General features: G+C 38.2%; 1 protein-coding gene across 1 annotated transcript in view; it reads right to left on the reverse strand.

The window, feature by feature from the left end:
• LOC126379768 (NGFI-A-binding protein homolog) overlaps positions 1–23640 on the reverse strand; it is a 45847-nt gene extending 22207 nt beyond the window's left edge. Inside the window, exon 1 of the mRNA XM_050028586.1 lies at positions 23520–23640. Coding sequence (XP_049884543.1) covers positions 23520–23640 — 121 coding nt within the window. The remainder of the gene's footprint in view (positions 1–23519) is intronic.
• Between the last annotated feature and the right edge of the window lie 1087 nt (positions 23641–24727).

Below are 24727 nucleotides of genomic sequence, written 5' to 3' on the forward strand. Positions count from 1 at the left end.
GTTTTAGGCGGATGAGACGTTCGTTATGTAAAATTGACGATTCAAAGTGTAACTATGTTACCTATTGAATAAAGATATTTTTGAATTTGAATTTGAATTTGTAACCTTTTTTTGGCGTGACTTATTTTAGATTTAAGTACCGCAAATGGAATAACTACTTGGCCAGATGGGAAGCGCTGAGGGCTCTCACCCGGTACATAATTGAACACAACAGGCCTTATGGGTGCATTTATTCTGTTTTCTTCTTCTATCGTGTGGGTTGGAGGTGGAGTACCAACCTCATCAACCCTGGTGTCAGGGTTACTTTAGTCGCCAAAGGCCCCTGACATGGCTCATGTAACGACTACTTATTTACAACAGTAAGTACCGGAACAACGGCTTAACGTGCCTTCCGAAGCACGGATCATCTTACTTTCGGACAATCTGGTGATCAGCCAGTAATGTCCTAACTAAACTAGGGACCACAAAGTAATTTTTGTGATATGTCCCCACCGGGAATCGAACCCGGGACGTCCGGATCGTGAGCCCAGCGCTGAACCACTGGACCACAGATTCTGTATGTTTATTCGTAGGTACTAACCTACGAGTTGCGATGATCCAAAATTCCTTTACAAAAACTGACCCCAATTCAGATTCCCACGATTCGAATCATTAGTAAGTTTTTTTTGTTGGTTTTTTACTCCTCTGGCCCTCTGCTCCCTCCCTACAGACTACAGGTGTGAGGACAAAAACCTCTCGGACTGTAGGGTCGAGTAGATTCCCGCGTTTTTATAGTTAAAGGTTTTTTAATCTTAATGCTATTTGAATGAATATACAAGTTGTAGATGGTTCCGTGAGAAGAATATGCAGGTGAAACTGTGTAATACCGTAGAATAAGGAATAACAATTATCCGCTCCCCACCAGCAGTAGAGCTAAGTTTACCTCACCCCCCCCCCCCTCGGTCGTACTTTAGTCTTTAATAATATGTGCATCAGACGTCACACACACAGATGCGGGTGTTAAATAATGTGTAGTGTGTGTGTAAAAAGACAGTATTCGGGGTGTGGTAATACTTGAATCCATTGATGTATAATATGTTACTTTAATATGTTGCTTTAATCATAGTAAAAAATCTTAAGAAAATCTTTTTCTAGGTGTCAAATATACAGGTCCAATTCAAACTCGAAATCTTTATTCAGTTAGTAACAATTTGAATCGTCAATTTTTATATAAATATAGTACTTACTTAATAATATTTTTTTTTTGTCGAACGTCTCATCCAGCTTCTTGATCTGTATTAGTTAAACAGAAAGTAAAAAGCAAACATAAAAGTTAGTGACTGCTTTGAAGATAGGAAAGCTTGGGGATAACCGTCTGGGAACCAGTATTAGGCAGCCAAATTACTAAAATTGTCATCATCATCAGCCCATTAACGTCCCCACTGCTGGGGCACGGGCCTTCCCTATGGATGGATAGGGAGAACGGGCCTTAAACCATCACGCGGGCCCAGTGCGGATTGATGGTTATTAACGACTGCTAATGCAGCCGGGACCAACGGCTTAACGTGCCTTCCGAAGCACGGAGGAGCTCGAGATGAAGACTTTTTTTTTGTGGTCACCCATCCTATGACCGGTCTTTGCGAAAGTTGCTTAACTTCAACAATCGCAGACTGAGCGCGTTAACCGCTGCGCCACCGAGCTCCTCAAAACTAAAATTGTATTATTACAATATTTTTCTACTTCTTTTCCCCGGCTATACAGGTTGTGAGAAGCTTGCTGCAGAGCTTTAGGCGGATGAGATATTCGTTAGGTACAAAATTTACGATTCAAACCGTAGCTACTTTTATTGCCAAATGAATAAAGATATTTTTGAATTTGAAATGAATTTAAATTCAACTAAATTTTAATAGATAGAAATATAAATACGCGGTGAAGGTGCAGACGTACCTATTACTCGTCGCGGCGAGTCATTCACTCAATAAGTTGAATAAGTATAATTAGATATAATGCCGATTGACTCACAAGCGACACATGTTACTTCCGATCTGTTGCCCAATGAAATCTGTTAACCCTTTAAAAAAGAAAAAACGCGGCACATCCGTGCTCCAAATTAACAATTAAAAAGAAATAAAACAAATCTTTGTGGCGAAGTGCCACAGGGAAGGCGGGAAAATGAACAACTGACGTTTTTTTTTAAAACGTAACAGGTGGCAAAGGGCAAGGGTTGTTAAGATGTTGAATAATATTTTTAATGCTCATCCCCGGGGAAAGCGTGACAAACGCGGACAAGTCCAAACATGTGTTGTGGTCGTTAATTAATTGAGGAAGAAATTGAAAGTTAACCCTTTCCCTGCGGGCGCCGTTTGTACTAATGGTATTTTTTATCGATTCAAGTTATTGAAAATGTTTCACCTCGTGTTTGGTTGAAAAAGTAAAAATTAATTTATCCGCACATCGTTCTTACTCATAAAAACATTAAGTAAGTATGTGAATTTTTGAAGAGCCTGTGATATGGTTATTCGGGCGATGTATTGTTTAAGTACACACTTAGGTTATTTTTGTTTAGTACAATACAAATCATATTATTTTAAAAACACAACACCAGAAACAATTTCAGATACTACGATTGGAAGAACAATTTACTTTACTTATTTAATTTAAAACTAAAATTGTCAATCAATAAAGATGGAGAATGATATACTGACAAGAGCAGGTCTTAATTAATGATGATGATAATGATTAATACAGATGCGCCTCAGATGGCATTCACTACTTGGTCGGCGGACAAATGGAAAGCATCTGAAGCTAGTCTGTCACCTGGTAAGTTAAAATAACCGCATTACCTATTTTACACTTCATTTTACAAAGAAAGCCACACAATGACCGGAGGGACTTAAAAAAAAGCTGTTTTTTTTTCTTTAACAAATAAACAATCAAGTTGATTCACGGTTCGTATCCTGTCATTAAAGTCTAGGCAAGTCATTTTGTGGGTTAATAAAATTTTGATGACTTTTAAATGTGATACTTTAAGGTAGAAAATACTGTTGAACGGTATTTTATAATGTACTTTTTACGTTTGTTACATTTTTTTTAGTTTAGTATTGGCTTTATCTGTATCATTTGACCCGACGCGACAGTTGGACATTGATTTTATGACTATTTTTTGACGCGCCGAAACATTTTTTATAATTAATTCAAATTCACTTCCGGGGTTATTATTTTGAAACTACTATAGTACTTAATGTTAGTATTTACAACTAAGATAAAGGCAATAAATTGGTTTTCTTTTCGCGTGTTGGAAGCTCAGACAGGCAGTCTCGTTTTTGTAAAAAGCCGGACCTTTCAAATCTTCAGGTTAGGAAAGCGAACCCTGTGAAAACGGGACAACGGATCATAAAGGCGATAAAATTATCTCAACGAGTAAGTAATTACTACCGACATAACAGACCAGAAAAGAACTTGCTTACTTCCACGATTTGATAGAGTTCCTAAAACAGGGGAAACCCTACCATTGATTCATTGGACCATTTTTTCGGCCGACAATGCGTGGCATTATGGGACCTATCGGACGAAAATTGTTTTCTCAAATTTAAGATTCTAGTAATTTGATTGACGTAGATTGCTAGAAGAATAGTTGTTTATGTTTTTTGTGTTATGTGTTTTAAGTTTACGCGGTTATTATCATAATTAAAGCACATAATAACGGGTTCAAATTATCGAGCATGTGGAACATGTAGGTGTTGTAAAAAGCTTGAAACGGCCTAATGTGATGAAAAAACGTGAGGACACAGTGAGTGCGGTTTGTCGTAGTGAGTTTCGTGCGAGTTCAGATGGTTCCGAACATTCCGATATCAAAAACATAAACAAGCGGCAAAGAAAGAGGGTAGACAGATGTATGTCTGCCCGTAGAAAATTATGGATTTACCTACTCCACTCCAATCTCATCAGTCATCCCGTGATCATGGCACTTGCAACAGTGTCGAAATATCGGGAGTCTCATATCCCCATTTAAACGCGGTAAGAACCCGTTATTATGTGCTTTAATTAGAATAGTTGTGTTACAATTTCAATAAATAAATATCATTCCCAGTATGACGCGTCGTTGGACCATTTTGTCTGTCGTCACTTCTTCACTGGACCTATTTCTCTATCTGTATCTCAGCAGGTCCATGAGATTTTAGAGCTACATGACATTATTCACCCCGATACCGACCCCGCCGGACCCCGATACCGACCCCGCCGGCGTGGTCGACGATTTCCCTCATTCAGCGCTTATCGCTATCGATCCACTAGGGTCGATTAATTCTTTCAAATATTTTTCCTCTCAGACGACGCCCTGAGCCGAGGTTCGCGCCCAACTGGGCACCCTCAGGCCTGTTGTCTTAAACGTTGTACCGGGTGAGAGCCTTCAGCGCTCCCCATTTGTCCGGCCAAGTAGTTAATGCCATCTGCGGCAAATCTACAATAAGTCACGTCAAAAAAAAATTACATTATTCTCATTATAGTGAGCGAGCAAATGATTGAAGATCCGTATACCTAATCTACGTGTTTGCCCATTTTCTATTTTGTTATATTTTATTATTTCACACACACTATAAACAGCCTATATATGTCCCACTGCTGGGCACAGACCTCCCCTCAATCAACCGGAGTGTGTATGGGGCACTACCCTCCTCCACTGCGGGGAACCGATAAAATACTTTCTATTAAACAAGAATTATTTTCAAAAAAGTTATCCTATCACCTGTTACAAAGCAAATATCAATCAATATTCAATAAAAATCAGGGTCGTTGACCTTAGCCCTTCCATGCCGTTTTGGACCTTTCCTCCTTTGGGTTCGCCGTGTATTATAGAGTTTTTTTTTCCGGTGTCTGTTTGTCCGGCGCGCGCGCATCTGCCTAGCAGCTGTTCAGATTAGATCGGAGTTGTCCGTCCTTACGTCAAATCCGAGCTTGAAGGGTTAATTTCTTTGTCTTGCCCATTAGATTATCTTTCTAGCGCAACGGACATTTTCTTATTTTTTTTGACGTAGCTAATATATAGTAGGGCTATACTTGGCCGGACAAACAGCGAGCCCTGACAGCTTTCACTCGTTAATTTAGATATCTTCAGAGTGATTTTTATAACTACCTATACGTGTACTTAACACGTTCACTGTGTGAGTAAAAAAAAATGTCAAACCCCTCACGTGCAACGTTATTTCTCAATAAACACATTGAAATTAATGTACATAGACACACTATAGCAAGAAAAAATGTGCTCCACATATTTATGGTACATGAACGTATAAGTTTCTTTATTGCCTCATATGTGGCTCATACACATTGAACATGTTAATATTCTACCGCGAGATCCCGAAATTTTCATCTCGCGGGATTGATATTTCCAATCCCGTGGGATCTCGAATTTGCGATCTCTAGTCGGGATTGCGTTCCTAACAGTGAATTCGTTTTTATGAGTTCATATTTGGATCATAAATAATTCATATCACGTGATTTCCACGTTTCGTGCCCTTTTAATGGCAATAGACTTAAACCATAGAGTAACGAATAAAACTTCACAAAAACTTAGCTGGTGAGGCGCGAGTGTGTATTAATTACTACACCTCTGCCTAGCCTATTCGGCTTGGTGCTATGTTATTTAAAAAAACTCGGGTTTGTCATAAGTACCTAAGTAATCTTTCATTTTATACTTGTGAAATACTCGCGTGGTTTTGTGAGAAAAGTCAGTAGGAACGCGCAAAAACTGGCAGAATGCTAGCTCGACATAATGTCCTTACTGTTTTATACCAGCCCATACTAACTGATCTTGTAACTGTGACAGCATTAACAACATTTTACTCTCAAATAACACGCTTAACAGGTACTTTTGTGGTGGACTAGAATTACGAAAAAAAGCTGGTTACCCTTACCCCTGGCATCCGTGGTCCAGTGGTTGAGCGTTGGGCTCACGATCCGGAGGTCCCGGGTTCGAATACCGGTGGGGACATAATCATAAAAACACGTTGTCATCTCTAGTTTGGTTTGGTACAGACTGATCACCAAACTGTCCGAAAGTAAGATGATCCGTGCTTCGGAAGGCACGTTACGCAGTCGGTTTCGGTTACTATTTAATAATTACAATAATGGTTTATTGCAAATACCAAAAGAAATAATCTAATTTGGAGGGTGGCATAACCTACTATTTACCAAACTAGTAATTATGTGGTCGTGACATGAGCCAAGTCAGGGGTCTTAAGCGGCTCAATAGTAGTAAGTACCTAAACACTGGACCGATGAGTTCGGTCATCGACCTCTCAGCCCACACAAGAGAAGAAGAATGGAACTTATCACTTGTTATCAACCGTTATCATATTTAGAACATCGTATCAAAAGCGGGTGCAAATTTTCTTTTGTTCATTTCGTCGACGTATCTGACATTTTTGGCGTATCTGATTTGCACCTTTTGCAACTGTCAATAAGGCACAAATTATTTTAGCAGATTGCAGATCATTGGTCAGTTTGCAAAGTCAGTCACGATTTGTTACTCTGGCCACCCAATTAGGGAATAGCACGTGATTTTAATATACACGCTTAATCATCATCTCCAGAGGGTCCGCTTACCTAACCTGAAAATTTGATAGGTCCGGTTTTTACAGAAACGACTGACCTTCCCAACCGAAGGGAAAACCAGCCCAATGTAGGTTAGGTCACATACCTCCGGAACGCGTTTCTCGGGTATGTGGGTTTCCTCACGATGTTTTCCTTCACCGATCCAAATACGAATTCGAAAATCATAGGTTAAGGCCCGAGCTGGATTCGAACCTGCGACCTTACAGTGAGAGTCAAGCGTTCTTCCAACTGGGCTACCACGGCTATCTACAAGCTCAATACTAGCTCCTGAACCCAAATCGGGTGAGACATACGCTAACCTGGTTCAAGTAGCCGCATTTGCATAAAAAAGCTAGATTAATTTAAATTAGAATGGGTGCCACTTTTTCATCAATCCCTCCACGCCTACAGCACTGCCAGGAGCGGATCCAGCTTTGGGGGGAGGGGTCTTCAGGTCGCAGATTTCCGTAGAGAATGAGATAAAATTGCAGTGGCTACACATGACCCAATCTGTCACCCCGGGAGGGTGGCGGGGGTTGGGTTTAACAACCACCATGACTGTGTGACACCCCTCCTTGAATCATCATCATCATCAGCCCATTAACGTCCCCACTGCTGGGGCACGGTCCTGGATAGGGAGATCGGGCCTTAAACCATCACGCGGGCCCAGTGCGGATTGATGGTTATTAACGACTGCTAATGCAGCCGGGACCTTAACGTGCCTTCTGAAGCACGGAGGAGCTCGAGATGAAATTATTGAATGATTTTTTTTTGTGGTCACCCATCCTATGACCGGCCTGTGCGAAAGTTGCTTAACTTCAACAATCGCAGACCGAGCGCGTTAACCGCTGCGCCACCGAGCTCCCCCTTGAGTACTGTTTTATATTTATAGAAGTTATACAAAATTTACTAGGTATTTCTTGCAAAAAACATATAGAACTTATTAGGACGGCAAAATGGAAATACCATTCCATCTCTGGTCGACATTTAAACCCGTCACAACTATCGCTTTACGCGGCTCGCCACCTTTACTTGCGCAACTTGTATTGCAATAAACATCACCTACATTATTTTTTTCTCCAAACCGCGCAACATATGTTATTGACACATAAATCTTAATGATCATAAGCTCAACCTACTTTCTTTAGTAAAAAGTAAACAATCGTTCGCGGCAAAAAACCGCGGGCGGCGGCGGGCGGCGGCGCACCCGCGAAAAAATCGCAGATGCTGCGCCCTGTCAAAAATAAACACGGCCAATCGGCGCTAGCCGCTTATTATAAATAATTAATGATTCCCTTCGCTCTTATGCACGATAAAATGCCATTACGGTTTTCATCGGCGACCCGCAAAAACGAAAACGCCGCCCGAACCCGTCCCCCGCAAAAAACACGCTTAAAAGAGTGCGCGAGCATCGCTGAAATTCCCGCGGTTTCTTACTGCCGCACGGTCATTTGACTCCGGCCATTATCTGAGGAATTAACAACGGTAAAAAAATATGCCGATTCGATAAAGGTCCGGCCGCGCCGTCGGCGACAGTTTTTGTTATATAAATAAAGGGAATATGGAAAGGGCGCGAACGTAGGCACCGGCGGCGGTCGGCGTCGCGCCGCTCTCATGAAAATTCAGCGAACATTATCGTCCCAGCGCCGCGTCCTCGCGCGCCTAAAAACATGGACCTCATTCCGACACATTTCATTACACAACACACCACATAACTTAGATCCACATAAAAAATACATCAGTGCAGTTGCAGCGCGGTAAAAAGCGAGTCATTATCCGCTGGGTTCCGCTCGCGACCAATGTGGCAAACGGAGCGGGTTAATATCGGAGATGACAGATGCGTCACTCTCGCGCAGTCGCCGGACAGCCGCAAACAAACCAAAAAACCGAGACAATTAAACGAGATTTGCATATTCACAGGCGCATTGTTAAATGAGCTGACTCAAGAAAGGAGTGTACGAATGAAAGGAGCGACAAAAAGTTGGTTCTTTCACAGAGTTGTTTTGCCGTGTTTTGGAACGCATCTTTGCGTAACTGAATGTTCGTTATTTGAATAGAATGCGTGGTCCGTATTGTGTGGGGTGAAGGCGACGTAAATACAACCAACGGTCTGTGCAGGAATGGTGAAGTGTTATGGTATACCTTAGGTTAGGTATGAATTTGGATGCATATAAGTGGCCAGCGACAATTATTGGTGCGTCACCCCTGAATTCAGTATCCATCATTCAACAATAGGAGCTGCCTCTATTATTATTATTCCAAATTGCTTTCCTATCAAAAATTACATCTATTTATCGGTATTTACACGACATAATGACTCAATACTTATTAAAAATCAATCAATCGCTAAATAGCAATGAAGAGAGTAAGAAAACTATAACTATTTTGGATAAATAACTCTTGTTTTTCAAGATCAACCGTCTTCTACCGGGTGAGAACCCTTAGAGCTACCCCATTTGTCCGGCCAAGTAGTACTATAGCTGACTTATGGTAGAGTCAGGTCAAAAAGTAGTTGCGCCTCATCTTGGGTTCCCTTATTACCGGACTCATTATACCATGCCGTGCACGACTAGTGATGGGCAGGGAAAGAAAAAATTGGGTGGGAAAGAAAAAATATCGGGAAAATATGGGAAAATAAAATAAACACCCGAAAAATTCCCGAATCATGGGAAAATATTTTTTATTTAATTATTTTTAATCTTATTATTATTTGTATGTCGTTTCCATGTCTCGGGTCGGGTCTGTCATGGAGTCCCGGACTTTTGGAAGGCGTGCGTGGGGCCGAAGCCAACACGTGGAGTCCCCTTAAGAAAATTTACTCTAAATGTGTTGTGACATCAACCGGCGATTATCCCTGTATGCACTATGGGAGTGCACCCAAAGACAATCCCTGCTTCGTGTAGGACTATTGCAGATTATGGGAACAAAAGGAACGGGGCTATTGGGTTGGGGGTTAGTGAACCGGGATACTGGGGCTATGGGGGACTATGGCGCCTGCTCGACCAATTTTAATAACAGAGACACATTGGGCAGGCGGTGACTCGTCACTAACTGGTTGGGTCACCTATCTAGCCGACGCGACTGGACGGCAAGGCAACAACATGGTTGTGAGCATCTCAGGATGTCAAGAGGTGTACACCGCTTTCTGCGAGGCGGTTTACCCGCCTTACCAACTCGCGACTTATGCATCTTTCACTTCCACCCTGCGAGCGTATAGCTCTAACGCCCCACTCTGGCTGGCCAATGAAGGGAAGCCAGAGGTGAGAGTCCTGCGGCCCCCGCTAAGGTCCACTCCGGCCAGCCAGTACTGTCACCATCTTTGTTGCTCTTCTTTGGACTCTCTCGAGTAAAGAGAGATCTCTCTCTAGTAGAGTCCTTCCGATAGTAAAGTCTCCATATTTGAAACCCATGTTCTAACAGCGGTCTGACGTAAGTAAGTTTTGTAAAGCCTAAGAAACAATTCCGTATCTATATGATAAAAAGCTTTTCTAATTATGTATAAGAGGGAGTTATCCTTATTAGTGATTCCAATAATGTGTTCGTCCCACTTTAGATTATGTGTTATCGTTATTATCTGAACATTTTTTACTATGACACCAGAGGTGTATGACCATTAATTTGGCTTTAATTGGATTTTAAAAATCTCGATTTTTCATACATTTTGTAAAAAATAATATTATGTCCGTTGGGAAAAAGAGGTATACAAGCGTATTACAAAGGACCGTTAGAACATTTATTAGTATGGCGCCAAACTTCTATGACCATTATTGGACTTTCAGTTTTGGTTAATATGTTAAAATACCGGCCATCGAAAAAAATATGTCGAATCTGTCTAATAGTTGCTTCTCAATATTTTTTAATAACACCAAACATCTATGACCATTATTTTGACTTTTATTGGAATTTACGTTTTAGTTCGAATGTGAAAAATGCTGACCAGCAAAAATATCATGTTGAGAGTATCGAGTAGATGCCTGTTATATTTTTTTTCTATAGCGCCAAACTTGTATGACCATTAGTTTGGCTTTTAGTGTATTTTAAAAATCTTGATTTCTTATTTATTTTGTATGAAAATAAAGTGCTTTGGGTAAAAAATGCGGTACGGCGGATTACAAAGGACCTTTAGAACATTTAATAATCCGGCGCAAAACATTTTTGACCGTTATGTTGACTTTTTATTCATCTCTCTTTCCGTTTTGGTTCAAATGGGAAAATGTCAGCCAGCGAAACAAATAAGTCAAATCTTTTGGTAAACGACTTGAAACGTATTTTTACGATACTACCAAATGTCGACTTTGGCTTTTATTTGACTTTAAAAAAAACTTGTTTTATACATTTTAACAATGACAACAAGCAGAGCTTTCCCAATGACTAGTTATTAGTCAGATAAATACTTTGTGTTTTTGTTTTGTGTGTTGTTAGGTGAACTTCTATATTAATACTATCTGATTTTAGATATGACGTTGACTGTAGTTTTTGCATTCGACTCAACGTTACGGCCTAAGTTTAGGTTGAATTATGGTATTGATTCACCTTGACCGTAAATGGTTACCACCTTCCAAAGATAAGCTTGCCATCTAGTGACGAAACTCGTATTTTGGCATGACGCCTGAAGTATCTGTTAGGGAAAACAGGAGTCGGGTAGTTGTACTTATAATAAACTTTTTCTATTCTATTCTACTTTGCAAGTATGCCTATCACAATGTCCTGGTGCTACTCGGCCGATAACATAGTACTTACCTCTATCACCCCGCTGTTTATTCCTTGTATACACTTTTCTTTAAAAAAGTAGCTTCTTAAGCGTGTATCACCATCAGGTAAGGTAGTGGTCAAACGTAAACCTATTTTTCAAAAGATGACCACCATATTACGCCTTTAGCAAGATAGTTCCATTATCACTAGATAAAACTTTTTTTTGATTTTTGAAAAATCGAATTAAGTTCAAAATATTGGTCATAGTCGTTTAATGCCATAGTAATAAACATTCTGACGATCCTTTAAATAACGCGCCTGTTGTATTTTATTTTTATACAAAATGAATCAAAAATCAAGTTTTTTTTAAATCCCACAAAAGCCAAACTAATTAATGGTCATACACGTTTTTGTCATAGTTAATAATGTCTCGATAGCTTTGACATGTGTTTTTTGCTGACCGGCACTTTTCACATAGAAACTATAACGTAAAGTCCAACAAAAGTCAAAATAATGGTCATAGACGTTTGGTGCCCTAATAATAAATGGTCAAATGGATAAGTTCTAACGGGATATACAAATATTGTTTCATGGCCGGCACTTCACATTTTCACCAAAAATGTATGAAAATTCAGTTTTTTTTAATTCGAATAAAACCGAAAATATTGACCCTACAGCTTTGGTGCCATAGTAATAAATGCTCAGACAGATAAGTTCTAAGAATAATACCATTATTGTTACTTGGCCGGCACTTTACATTTTCACCAAAAATGTATGAAAAATACAGTTTTTTAAAATCGAATAAAACCGAAGATATTGACCCTACAGCTTTGGTGCCATAGTAATAAATGCTCATACGGATAAGATCTAACGGAATATAGCAAAATTATTTTTTGGCCGGCACTTTGACTTCTGGGCCGAAATCCGATGATCTCCTTTAGATAAGTTTTTTAAGAGTTCATACGACACTACGACAGAAAATAAATTGGGCATAAGTACTACTTTAAGTAGGCATACATTATACTTAAATGGTCTTTGTTGGAAATCCTTACTTTTAATACAAATATATGAGATAAAAAATATTTTCCCTTGAAATGGGAATTTTTCGGGTTTTTTCCCTCAGAATTGGGAAAATTCCCAAAACGCGGGAATTTTCCGGGTAAGAACCCAACACTATGCACGACTGATACAAAACTTTTTCTTGCTTAAAACAGGACACATAAAGTATAACTTTTTTGAAATTACATGTACTTATTGTATTTTTAAATCCAGGAAGCCAGCGTTGTACATGCGATGAATACGTTGTGCCCAGGTATTTGTTTTATATAAGGTGAACGTTGTTTTGTAAAAATTATACAATCTCCATATTATGCAGATTTACATACGGCGAGCGTTAAGGCGAAGATTCGCGAGTGTTTTAAGATGGTTTTAAGCTCTAAAGTCGTAACCGAAACGGTTTTATGCAATTTAACCCGCATTGTGTTTTTAGAATATATATTTTATATTCCACATCAAAACAAAAGACAATCACGTTCAACTTACTTATTATAAAAAAAGTAAATCGAATTGTTAGTAATGGGAAATAATGCAGAATAATAATAGGTACTTATAAATGTTATATTATTACTTATAGTACGGAAACTCCGCCCCGCGCCAATTCATATCGGGCACCAAGCTTGATTTACCTCACCCCCTCTGGGTATTACTTTAGTCGAAATGGCCGTAAGCCGCTAAGGAGTAAAGGGGAGCGCGAGCGGCTCCTCCATCTCGCTCGCACGGGTAAGACGGCACAAGGTAGCAATGAGATTATTCTATGGAGTGTCCGGGGTATGGTTATAGTACTATTCCGGCCAAGTAGTTAATGCACATTGCGGCAAATCTATAATCTTCTTCTTATCGTGTGGGTTGTGAAGTGAAATATCAACCTTACCAACCCTGGTGTCAGGGTTATTACTGAGACGCCAAAGGCCCCTGACATGGCTCATGCAACGACTACATACTTACACAGTATCTATAATAAAGCATGTCAAAAAAAACGGTAAAAGCACTGATTTTGGCAAACATATTTTTTTTGTCTACTTTTTTACTTACTACTACTAAGCTTTCATAAGCTAAGATTTTATTTTATTGTATATTTTATTTATTACTTTTTATTTTAATTTATTCTGTATATTTTTTGTATTTTTCTGTAATTATAGCTCCATTGGCTGAAATAAATGAGTATTATTATACATTATTAAGCATTCTACCTATATTTTAATGTGTGTCAAACGTAGTTGAAAAACATTCAAGTGGAATACGTTAAAATTATCTACATACACATACATAACATAGGTACCTACAACCTCACGAATATTTTCTCTTCGGGGTAAGCCGATACTATGAGCGGAGTTCGGAGCAGACTAAACCTTTTTAAAAGACATCCAAAAAAAACGCGTGAGGTCTCATGCAGTGTGGGGCCGTGGGTCAAGTGTTGTGTATACTGGTGATGAGTTCAGCACACCACAAACATAACATTAGCTCAAGACTATACCTAACTCGGGCTGTCAGAGGTACATCAATCGCAAGATGAACTAAGTACCCCCACCTCATCGAGCTTTCTGTTAGACCAACGTGATAAGTGGTGAGCCGTGTCACCGTATAATGGCCGAGCCAGCTGTTAGAGAAAACTGCACTTAAATAAACGTCAAAAAATAAACTTATCAAAACCTCTACGCTTGTATCGTGGAAGAACATCTCCTTAATAAAGTTTTTCTGTCAGTGGCTCCGGTCCGTCTGTCGTCGCAAAAACTGATGTAAAAATAAAAGTATTGCACCGCGCCTTAAGTAGAGATCTCTGGACAAATGGAAAACCCACGACATATATACCTATACTATATTTGGACAAATGCACATTTAGGGATGAACATTAATTATGCTTAGTAATCTTCGTTACGTGACTTAAAACTAATTTATTTACAATTATATCTCATTTACATTTGTCAGGTTAACACTTAATATCCATTTTATTTTTGCACATATTTATGTTTATTATTTAACCACTGACTGTGTCACACACACATCATCAGCCCATTAACGTCCCCACTGCTGGGGCACGGGCCTTCCCCATGGATGGATAGGGAGATCGGGCCTTAAACCATCACGCGGGCCCAGTGCGGATTGACGGTTATTAACGACTGCTAATGCAGCCGGGACCAACAGCTTAACGTCCCTTCCGAAGCACGGAGGAGCTCGAGATGAAAACTTTTTTTTTTTTGTGGTCACCCATCCTATGACCGGCCTTTGCGAAAGTTGCTTAACTTCAACAAACGCAGACAGAGCGCGTTTACCGCTGCGCCACCGAGCTCCTCAACTGACTGTGTAAATAGTTATATTTTATATAACCTAATATCTATTTCATGTTATGTTAATACGGTTTAAGTCATAAAATACTTAAATACACTCTTTTTGTTTTTGTCCAGTATACAGCGGGTCAGCTGGTATTTAATTTATAAATGTTTTTATTTAACAATGATTAAATACTATTTTGGTATTTACATAAACAGCCTACTTATATACGTCCCTCTGCTGGGCACAGGCCTCCCCTCAATAAACCACGCTGCTCCACTGCGGGTTGGCGATTTTGGTATTTATTCTTATTAAATAAATAAAGAAAAAAATCGTATCATCAGCCATCGACGGCCGATGGATCACGCCCCACCATCGTGCCCTAGACGTGGCCCGTGTCTCCCAACTATTATGGGACATTATGTCGTTACATAATGATTGGGGTCCCATAATAGTTGGGAGACACGGAGGAGGAGTCGTTACTCCTCCTATAAGATCGATCACGCAACATCGTGCGTGATAAATATATTTACGACAGAAGTGGCAAACACTGAAGGATGAATAACGTCGGACCGTCGTCGGGGCAGAATTAGAGAATGTGCAACAATAGAGCACCTTTGGCTTAGCGCATTAATAGCTCAATAGGGCTAGATTTCACTTACAAAAATGATGATGGTAGTGTGTTGACAGTACATCAACAAAAACCATAGAGCAACATGAGCCTCCACGAACAACAACCAATCTACAAAAACCGATCTACAACAACTGATCTACAACAACCGATTTACAACAACCTATCCACAACAACCGATCTACAACAACCGATCTACAACAACCGCGCTACAACAACCGATCTACAACAACCGCGCTACAACAACCTATCTACAACAACCTATCTACAACAACCTACCTACAACAACCTACCTACAACAACCTACCTACAACAACCTACCTACAACAACCTATCTACAACAACCTATCTACAACAACCGATCTACAACAACCTACCTACACCAATCTACCTACAACAACCGCTCTACAACAACCTATCGACAACAACCTATCTACAACAACCTATCTACAACAACCTATCTACAACAAGCTATCTACAACAACCTATCTACAACAACCTATCTACAACAACCTACCTACAACAACATACCTACAACAACCTATCTACAACAACCTATCTACAACAACCGCTCTACAACAACCGATCTACAACAACGTCTCAACAATGAATCTTCTTTGGGAGACTGCCATTTGTTGTTTCAGGTACGTTATTTGTTACATGATTTGGATAAATGCCAGTGCCGTGTCAATTCACAAAAGAATCCAAAAGGGAAATATTATTAATGCTTCGCTCGTTTTCGTAGAAAACGGCGTACTAGCTAAAAGCAGAATAGTTTGAATGCTAAATCCTTTGATTGCTAAATTATATGACTGCAACGAAGTGATGCGACCACTGGGCGCAACACAGTCTTTGGAATCATAATGTGAGTTTAAAACTTCAAGGCATAATGATCAGAATAACCTGTACAAAGATTTGTGCAAGCATTCCTACAAGCATTCCTACAAAAAAAAAAAGGTTCCTCAAGAAAATTGTAAACAAAAAGACCAAAGATAAATATAAAGAGGACTATAATAAACTATTCTCATATTGTAAAATATTGCCTATAGATAAAAAGGTTCAGTACCTAATAGTGTATACAGGGTGTTAGTGACATCGTAACGAAAACTTTGAGGGATGATTCAGGCCATGATTCTGAGTTGATATCAAGTGGAATTTTCCGTCGGGAATGTGGATTTCCTCACGGTGTTTTCTTTCACCGCTGAGCACGTGATATTGGAAAAAATGCGAAAGATTATTGTTTACTTTAGCAATTTCTAGCTTCAGTACACCTAACAATCTATAAGGCACTTCTTTTCACGTGTGGGTTGTGAAATCAATGTTTTGACTTCATCAACTCTGATGTCAGAATGACTATTGAGCCGCCAGTCACCTGACATGGCTCATGTAACGACTATACACCTGCTTAAGTAGCCGATACCGACTGCTTAACGTGCCCTCCGAAGCATGGACCATCTTACTTTCGACGATCGGGTGATCATCGGGGTCAAATTTTTTTTTTGTGATTTTGCCCCCTCGGAATTCGAACCGGGGTCCTCCGGAACATAAGCCCAACGCTCCAACACCACTGGACCACAGAGGCTGTGACTGGACTTATTTCTTTTGATTTATAATTTCCCTCCATAGGTATATATTTCCTACATTATAACATTATTGGTTTTTGTAACCTTTATTTCAAAAAAAATATATATTTTTTAAGTTTTATAATTCACTAATTTCGGATGGAGTTAGAATTTATTTCGATCGTAGATAAATCACATGGTTTCCAGGATATATTTATGTTATAATTTGTTAATTAAATACGGAACAATCACAATGCAATATTTAAAGTGTCTGACTTTTGATAAACCATTTCTCAAGTTTTTCACTGCAAACTGCGTAAAGCGTGTTTTGTGTCGGTTTCACCTTAAAACGGCGGGGTTTGTGTTAACATTTTAAACAACATTCAGTCGCTGTTAAGCTTATCTACCTATATAGGTACTTATTTAAAAAAATACAAAGAGTTCTTTGAGAAATTAATAACGTCTGTATTTTATTTGATTTGTATGCAGCAATTTCTTCCAGGCATCCTTTTCACAGCAAAATTTTGTACAAATATAATAGTAGCGGGTTAGTACATTTTAACATAATAAATAAATAAAAGAATGACCTACATGAAATAAGTACATTAATCTATCTATTGATGTATGACGGCCCAATTGGGGATGTCCACAAAAAGCCGAAAGGCGCGACGCGTGTGTTGAAACGATGGCATCTACTCGTAGAGTTCAATAGCCTATCCTACCGAATGATTGTGAGGAAGTGTAGAAGTTTGTTACACTAAAACTACTGAATTAATTTTAATGAAACTTGAGAAAAATACATGTCATACATCAAAATAACATTATTATTAAATAATTTTATCTTCATTTCTAGTGTGATGCTCTGTCGCGGGGCCACCACCTCCAATTCAGTTGAAAACGATATAGATTACTGTACGTACCATGTACATAGTGTACGTGAAAAGATTTTATGTGTACGTGCTATAATTAGAAAGAAAACAACAAATTAAAGTGGCTTCGCTGGAGAGCATACTCCCCAGCGGAGCCACTCAGTTTGCATACTTCGAGATGTTTTCTTCCTGTAAATTGAAGTATAGTTTGATGTACGTACTACGTACATAGTGTACGTGAAAAGATTTTATGTGTACGTGCTATAATTAGAAAGAAAACAACAAATTAAAGTGGCTTCGCTGGAGAGCATACTCCCCAGCGGAGCCACTCAGTGTGCATACTTCGAGATGTTTTCTTCCTGTAAATTGTAGTATAGTTTGATGTACGTACTACGTACATAGTGTACGTGAAAAGATTTTATGTGTACGTGCTATAATTAGAAAGAAAACAACAAATTAAAGTGGCTTCGCTGGAGAGCATACTCCCCAGCGGAGCCACTCAGTGTGCATACTTCGAGATGTTTTCTTCCTGTAAATTGTAGTATAGTTTGATGTACGTACTACGTACATAGTGTACGTGAAAAGATTTTATGTGTACGTGCTATAATTAGAAAGAAAACAACAAATTAAAGTGTATATGACGGCATGAACAAAACGTGAAGTGCTGAAGATTTTAAGAAACAATCTCCTTGCGAGAACTTTTTATCTATGCACAAACCGTCCCTGACGTCGCAAAAAGACGTATCTGCAATTTTCTGCTAAAATAAATTGTGTCTTATTGACAATAACATAAGGTGCAAATCAGATCCGCCAAAAAATTGAGATACGTCACTTTGCGACGTCAGGGACGAAACTACTAAGAGAACCTATTTCAGACGAACGTCTCTCATACAAAACAAAGAGCCTCAGAATTTAGAGTATGACACTTGATTTGACATATAAAATTATATTGCCACACGCAAAAATAATTGTGGGGTTGCCATAGTAATGATATGGCACGGCGTGGCAGTAGTGATAGCTTTAAATTATTTAGATTACTTTAAATTTTGATGACAAGGTTTATAAAAAAAAGACTGCAGTTTACTTGTATAACATTTTATTTTTTAATTTTGTTTTATATTTTATGGATTTTTTTTCTGGATGTGTTTGCCATGCGGATTGCACAAAGACATTTTTATTAAAAACTATCCGGGTCTCTCAAGATTAGCAGTGTTATTATAAACAAAATATTAAAGGGTACAGATGTCTCTAGATTAGAGAGTTTAGAGGAAAGTTTGCCATTAATGCAAAAAGGCATATTTAAAATAATAATAATAAAGCTCTATTTCAGAAAAAAAATCCTTAAAATATAAAACAAAATTAAAAAATAAAATGTTATACAAGTAAACTGCAGTCTTTTTTTTATAAACCTTGTCATCAAAATTTAAAGTAATCTAAATAATTTAAAGCTATCACTACTGCCACGCCGTGCCATATCATTACTATGGCAACCCCACAATTATTTTTGCGTGTGGCAATATAATTTTATATGTCAAATCAAGTGTCATACTCTAAATTCTGAGGCTCTTTGTTTTGTATGAGAGACGTTCGTCTGAAACAGGTTCTCTTAGTAGTTTGTGCATAGATAAAAAGTTCTCGCAAGGAGATTGTTTCTTAAAATCTTCAGCGCTTCACGTTTTGTTCATGCCGTCATATACACTTTAATTTGTTGTTTTCTTTCTAATTATAGCACGTACACATAAAATCTTTTCACGTACACTATGTACGTAGTACGTACATCAAACTATACTACAATTTACAGGAAGAAAACATCTCGAAGTATGCAAACTGAGTGGCTCCGCTGGGGAGTATGCTCTCCAGCGAAGCCACTTTAATTTGTTGTTTTCTTTCTAATTATAGCACGTACACATAAAATCTTTTCACGTACACTATGTACGTAGTACGTACATCAAACTATACTTCAATTTACAGGAAGAAAACATCTCGAAGTATGCAAACTGAGTGGCTCCGCTGGGGAGTATGCTCTCCAGCGAAGCCACTTTAATTTGTTGTTTTCTTTCTAATTATAGTACGTACACATAAAATCTTTTCACGTACACTATGTACATGGTACGTACAGTAATCTATATCGTTTTCAACTGAATTGGAGGTGGTGGCTCCGCGACAGAGCATCACACCATTTCTATGAATTATCATAATTATTTACGTCATATATTTTCTTTCGTGTCAACTTTGTGTACTAAGATCAGGTTTTTCCGTGCCGCAGTCACTATCTCTCAGCTACCGGTTTTTTTATATACTGTGAGCGCAGTTTTTCCACAATTTCCACGGTTTTTCCACTAGCACTGCACTCGAGTTTTTACAACCTATTCTTGTTGTACGCGGAACGCTACGTTTTGATACTTGAAAGGGCTTGTTCGTAGGAAAATTATTTAACATGATTATGTTAGTATGAATAATGGGTGGAAGATGTAATTATGACTGGGTGTAATTGTGCTTTATTCCATTCGAACATATTTACTTAGCTATTTTATTCAAGTTTACTTGTAAGACTCAAAACTTTAAAAGTAAAAAAATATTTTATTTGAGCTTTTTCGTAATATATTTTAATGTAGGTAGTTATGAAAATAAACTTTTAGCTTTTTTATAATACTAAACTATAGAACTTATTAATTAAGCTTATTTATTTTAATTAATTCTCAGAATAAATGATTACTTATTTTGGGAATCAGAGTTACTGCTGTATTAAAAGTAATAATTTTTAAATCCCACTTAGTAAACAGCAATTCTAATATCAAATACTTTGATTTTTAATTAATTATATATAGGTATTAGTATTTAAGTTATCTTTCGAGGAACAACGAGTCTCCTGTATCAAAATAAAAAAAAAAAAAAAAAGCGCTGAAGGGTCAGAATTTCGGTTGTCGGTCATAATTGTAGCTTCCTTTAATACCCGTGGGTGAAAAGGCTCCCCCTTCCTTGTGTAAGGGGAGGGGTATTACGTAAGTCTTTAGCTACCGACACTATTGACGTCTAAGTCTTATTCAATAAAACACTATCGATAAGTACTATTTTTTCTTTAGATTCTTACTATAACAGTGCCAAACAGTCCGAATTGTTTGAATGACACGGTTACACTAAGCCCAGTTGCATAGTCGCGCCGTGTTTTATAGACTGGAGGAATCCCTTCCTCTAACCCGCGCATGCGTAGCACTCCCCCCCCCCCCCCCCCGACCCTCCATTCAACACGTATACGCGCACGTACCGGTTAACGCGTCCGCCGTAGTATTTCAAATTTTCAAATAAAAAAAAAACCTAAACAAGAAAATATTTTTTTCCACTACGCTGGACTGGAGCATTTTAAATACATAAAGGTTTTCCTACTCTTATAAGTAATAATTATATTTAAGTAGTCCTAAAAGACACATAGGTAATAGATGCAGACACAGGCTTATAACGTTGATAGTGCAAATATTTTAAATGAGCAAGGTGAATAATAATAAGCGGATTATTAATAACAAAATAATCACCACTTCGTACATAACTTTTGCGTACACGCCATTACCTTACGTTATATTGCTTACATGTAACAAAAGATTCAGTATTTCTAATCTAAAAATAAAAACAAAAAATTCAGCATTTAAATGGATGTAAAGTAAAAATTAAACGATATTTTGTTAAATATAAGCCCAAAAAATCTCATTTGAATGCAGAAGCATTCAGTGACAGAAGCCACTGGTGCAGTTTCAAAAACAGTCTTTAAAAATATACAAATATTTGCCCTCTAAATTTTTTGGGTTTTGTTTCAAAAAAACTAGGGGGTTAAAACGCCACATCGAACCAAATCATCTAAAAAAGCAATATTGCAATTTGATATTTGCGCATAAAAAAGTAAGTGCGCAATGCGAACAAATGTCGAATAGCAATATTGCTTTTCTGGATGACTTGCTTTGAGGTGGCCTTTTTAACGCCCTAATTTTTTGAAAAAAACCCCAAAAAATCTAGAGGACAAATATTTGTATATTTTTGAAGACTGTATTGTTACAAAATATGATTATATTAAAAGCATTTATGTAGAGTAACAAATTTGGAGAAGTAAAAAAATATTTAGTGTTTGTTGAATGTATTTTGATCATTTGTTCACTATTTTTCCTCCGTGTAGTAACGCGTGATATTTATTTAATATTTAAAAAAAACAAAATGTTCAAACAAATTATAGCAAAAGAAGTATCAAAGGAGAGGACTTACTTGTTCAGCAGCACCGCACCGGCTTTCAAGTTTTACGAGTTCATAATTCTTAAATTTTCTTAATGAGACTCATTGAAAATCGACTCTTGATTTAACCGTACCGTAACCCAAGATCGTTTATTAAAAAGACTAATTTATATTTTGTGTTATTGTTGACAAAGTAATAAAATGAAATATTCAAAATGTTTAACGTTTGAATTGAAGAGATTGAAGTAAACTAAAATGGTTAATTAATCTTTACTTTATATTAACAAAGTTATTTAGAATGGAAAAATGAGAAAATAAAAAAAAAATATTTTATATTTTTTGGTACCTAGTACTGTTATTAACTTGCAGTTAGATAGGTAAGGCACACGTTGTAACGGTGAGAGCGCCAGCTCGAATGATCAGTTCCACGTCTACCTCTGAACTTATAGGGTTCCCCCTACATACCATCTTCCCCTCCCTTTACCCCGATCACCCCCTCCCGTACCCCCCCCCCCCGCGCTTTCATCCCGAATACCCCCTCCCCCTACCCTCCCCCACCGTATCCCGCCTTCTCCCTCTTTTTTAAATATCCTCTTTTTTAAAGTATTGTATAATTTCAATTTCCTTCTGCCTATTATTAATTATGCAATTTTTCTGTTAACTGTAACGACCAATATTTCCCATATGACACATGTAGACTCAAGAGTGCGCCAGCGGCGTATACGGCAAGTCTGCGACATTAAGACGCAGAACGTCACAAAAACGCATACGAAGACAAAGCGACCGAGCGGGTGAGCAGAAAAACGCAAATTACGCGCACAGCCTTCCATTCCCAGCGCATAAGAGTTTTCTTTGAATCACCTACTACCGTTTTTGTCTGTAGACAGTGTACTGTCTCATCAGAGGTATAATCGTAAAAACCGGCCAGATAGTAGGAAATGATAGTGTAAAAAAATGTTGCTAATTCACGGAATCGCAGTAATTATTGAGAAAATCTCATTAAAAGTCTTCATCTAGGTACTCAAAAAATCTAGATGATATTATTTATACTTCGCTAGCCAATTTCAATGTTAAAAATTTAAATGTTCAAAATGTTTTGCAAAGTCTCTAGCCCTCTGGACCTTTCCATTCGTGCTGTCATCTTTAACCGGCAGTCAATAATTTACAATCGCTCGCATTGCATAATGCATACTTCATTATTTTTTTACAATTTCGCCAACGCATATTAAGTAGTACAGTTTGTTTAGAAATATAAGAAAGAAAAATGTAAAAGAAATAAAAAAACAATAGAGATAAAATTAAAATAAATTACACAATTGGAAACGAAGATAGAAAAATATTTTGTAAGAAAAGAAATTAAAACATTACTATAGAAAAATTTACTAAAATATAAAGATATATTTATAATAAATTAAAAAATAAATAAACTGAAAATGAAGACAGAAGAAAATAAATTATAAAGAAAGAAAAATAAACATTAAACATAATTCCATCACCGTCGCATTTTGTGCATTTGTCCAAACAAGTCAAGTACAATGAAATAAATAATCCGAAGTCGCCAGTCTCAGCAACAGCAGCAGTAGCAGCTAGAAAAGTTTTGGGGCAAATCGGGATTAGGATAGGTCAGGAGTAAAAATCTGTGTGAGTACTTACTGGTTCCATTCACGTTTCGACCGATGATCTTGTTGGAACCGTTGGGGGACACCATCGGCGACACAGCAGGCCGGCACGCTTCATCGTTCGAACTCTCCATCGCTACTTCATTCCCGCACATCAAAGAAAATTAACATTGAATTCACCAATTTTCCGGAAAAGTCACTTTTAAAAAGTTTAAGAAATTTGGAAAAATGTTGTGAAATTTATAGTTCTTGAATTTTTAAAGAGTTCTTTATTTTAACACTTAATTTAAAGTTTGAATTTGGAGTCTGCCTCAAGGTGTGCAAAACATTTAAAGATGTAAGAAATTCATATTGTGATCAAGTCCAGTGTATCAGATGAGCGGTGGTAGCGTCACGTCGGGGAGAGACTCGCGGCGCGACTGGCGGGCTGTCGGCGGCGGCGTTCGCGCGGGGTGCAGCTGCATCGCCCCGCCCCTACGCTGCGCCGTACCCTGTGCACATCTATATACAAAAAAATCTTCCTGTCCCTGCAATTTTTGAATACGGGGTCGCTCCGTACCCTATGTGAAGGACCCCAACGGGTTAGCGAGGGTCGACGAGTCGCCGTTTTTTAAATTAACCACCTCTACATACACGATCTTCATCAATAATAATAGCTTGGTTTTATAACCGAAATTTGGCGTCTTATTTGAAGTATACACAGTTTGTTTGTCCAATGTAAGACGTGACGTTATGTAGCTTAAGTGTAAGTTTATTTTGTACAATTTTAGTTATCACGTAAAAGTTTGTCAAACTTTGGCAGTGTGAACTTTTGGCATCTCGCGTTGCATTGCGCTATAGGTTTTTCTTGAAGACTACCTTGATTGGTGGTCCCCGTTTATTTATTACAACTAAATGTAATACAATATTAAGATATTTTAATTGCATAGGCAAAGCCGTGAAATAAATTGCAAGCTTTGGGGGGTGAGAGGCGGTACGCTGAGCGCAGGACAGATCGGCCAACACAGACGCACTAGGTGTGCTAGGACACGCTTGCATGTGTTGGTTCATCATCTATTGATCGACTGTGATGGCCGGGGCTCAAGCTCGCTATACTACAAATCTATACAGAATCCTGTGCTTAGGTGTGGGGCGCCCGTTGCAACCACCCTGCGCATCATCTCCACAAACTAGTAAACAAATATTTGGAATTTCCTGAAAAAAAATTGCAAAACGATTCAGCTAAAATCACTTATCATTTTG

This window comes from Pectinophora gossypiella, chromosome Z, assembly GCF_024362695.1.
Source record: "Pectinophora gossypiella chromosome Z, ilPecGoss1.1, whole genome shotgun sequence".
NCBI classification, from domain to species: Eukaryota; Metazoa; Arthropoda; class Insecta; order Lepidoptera; family Gelechiidae; genus Pectinophora; species Pectinophora gossypiella.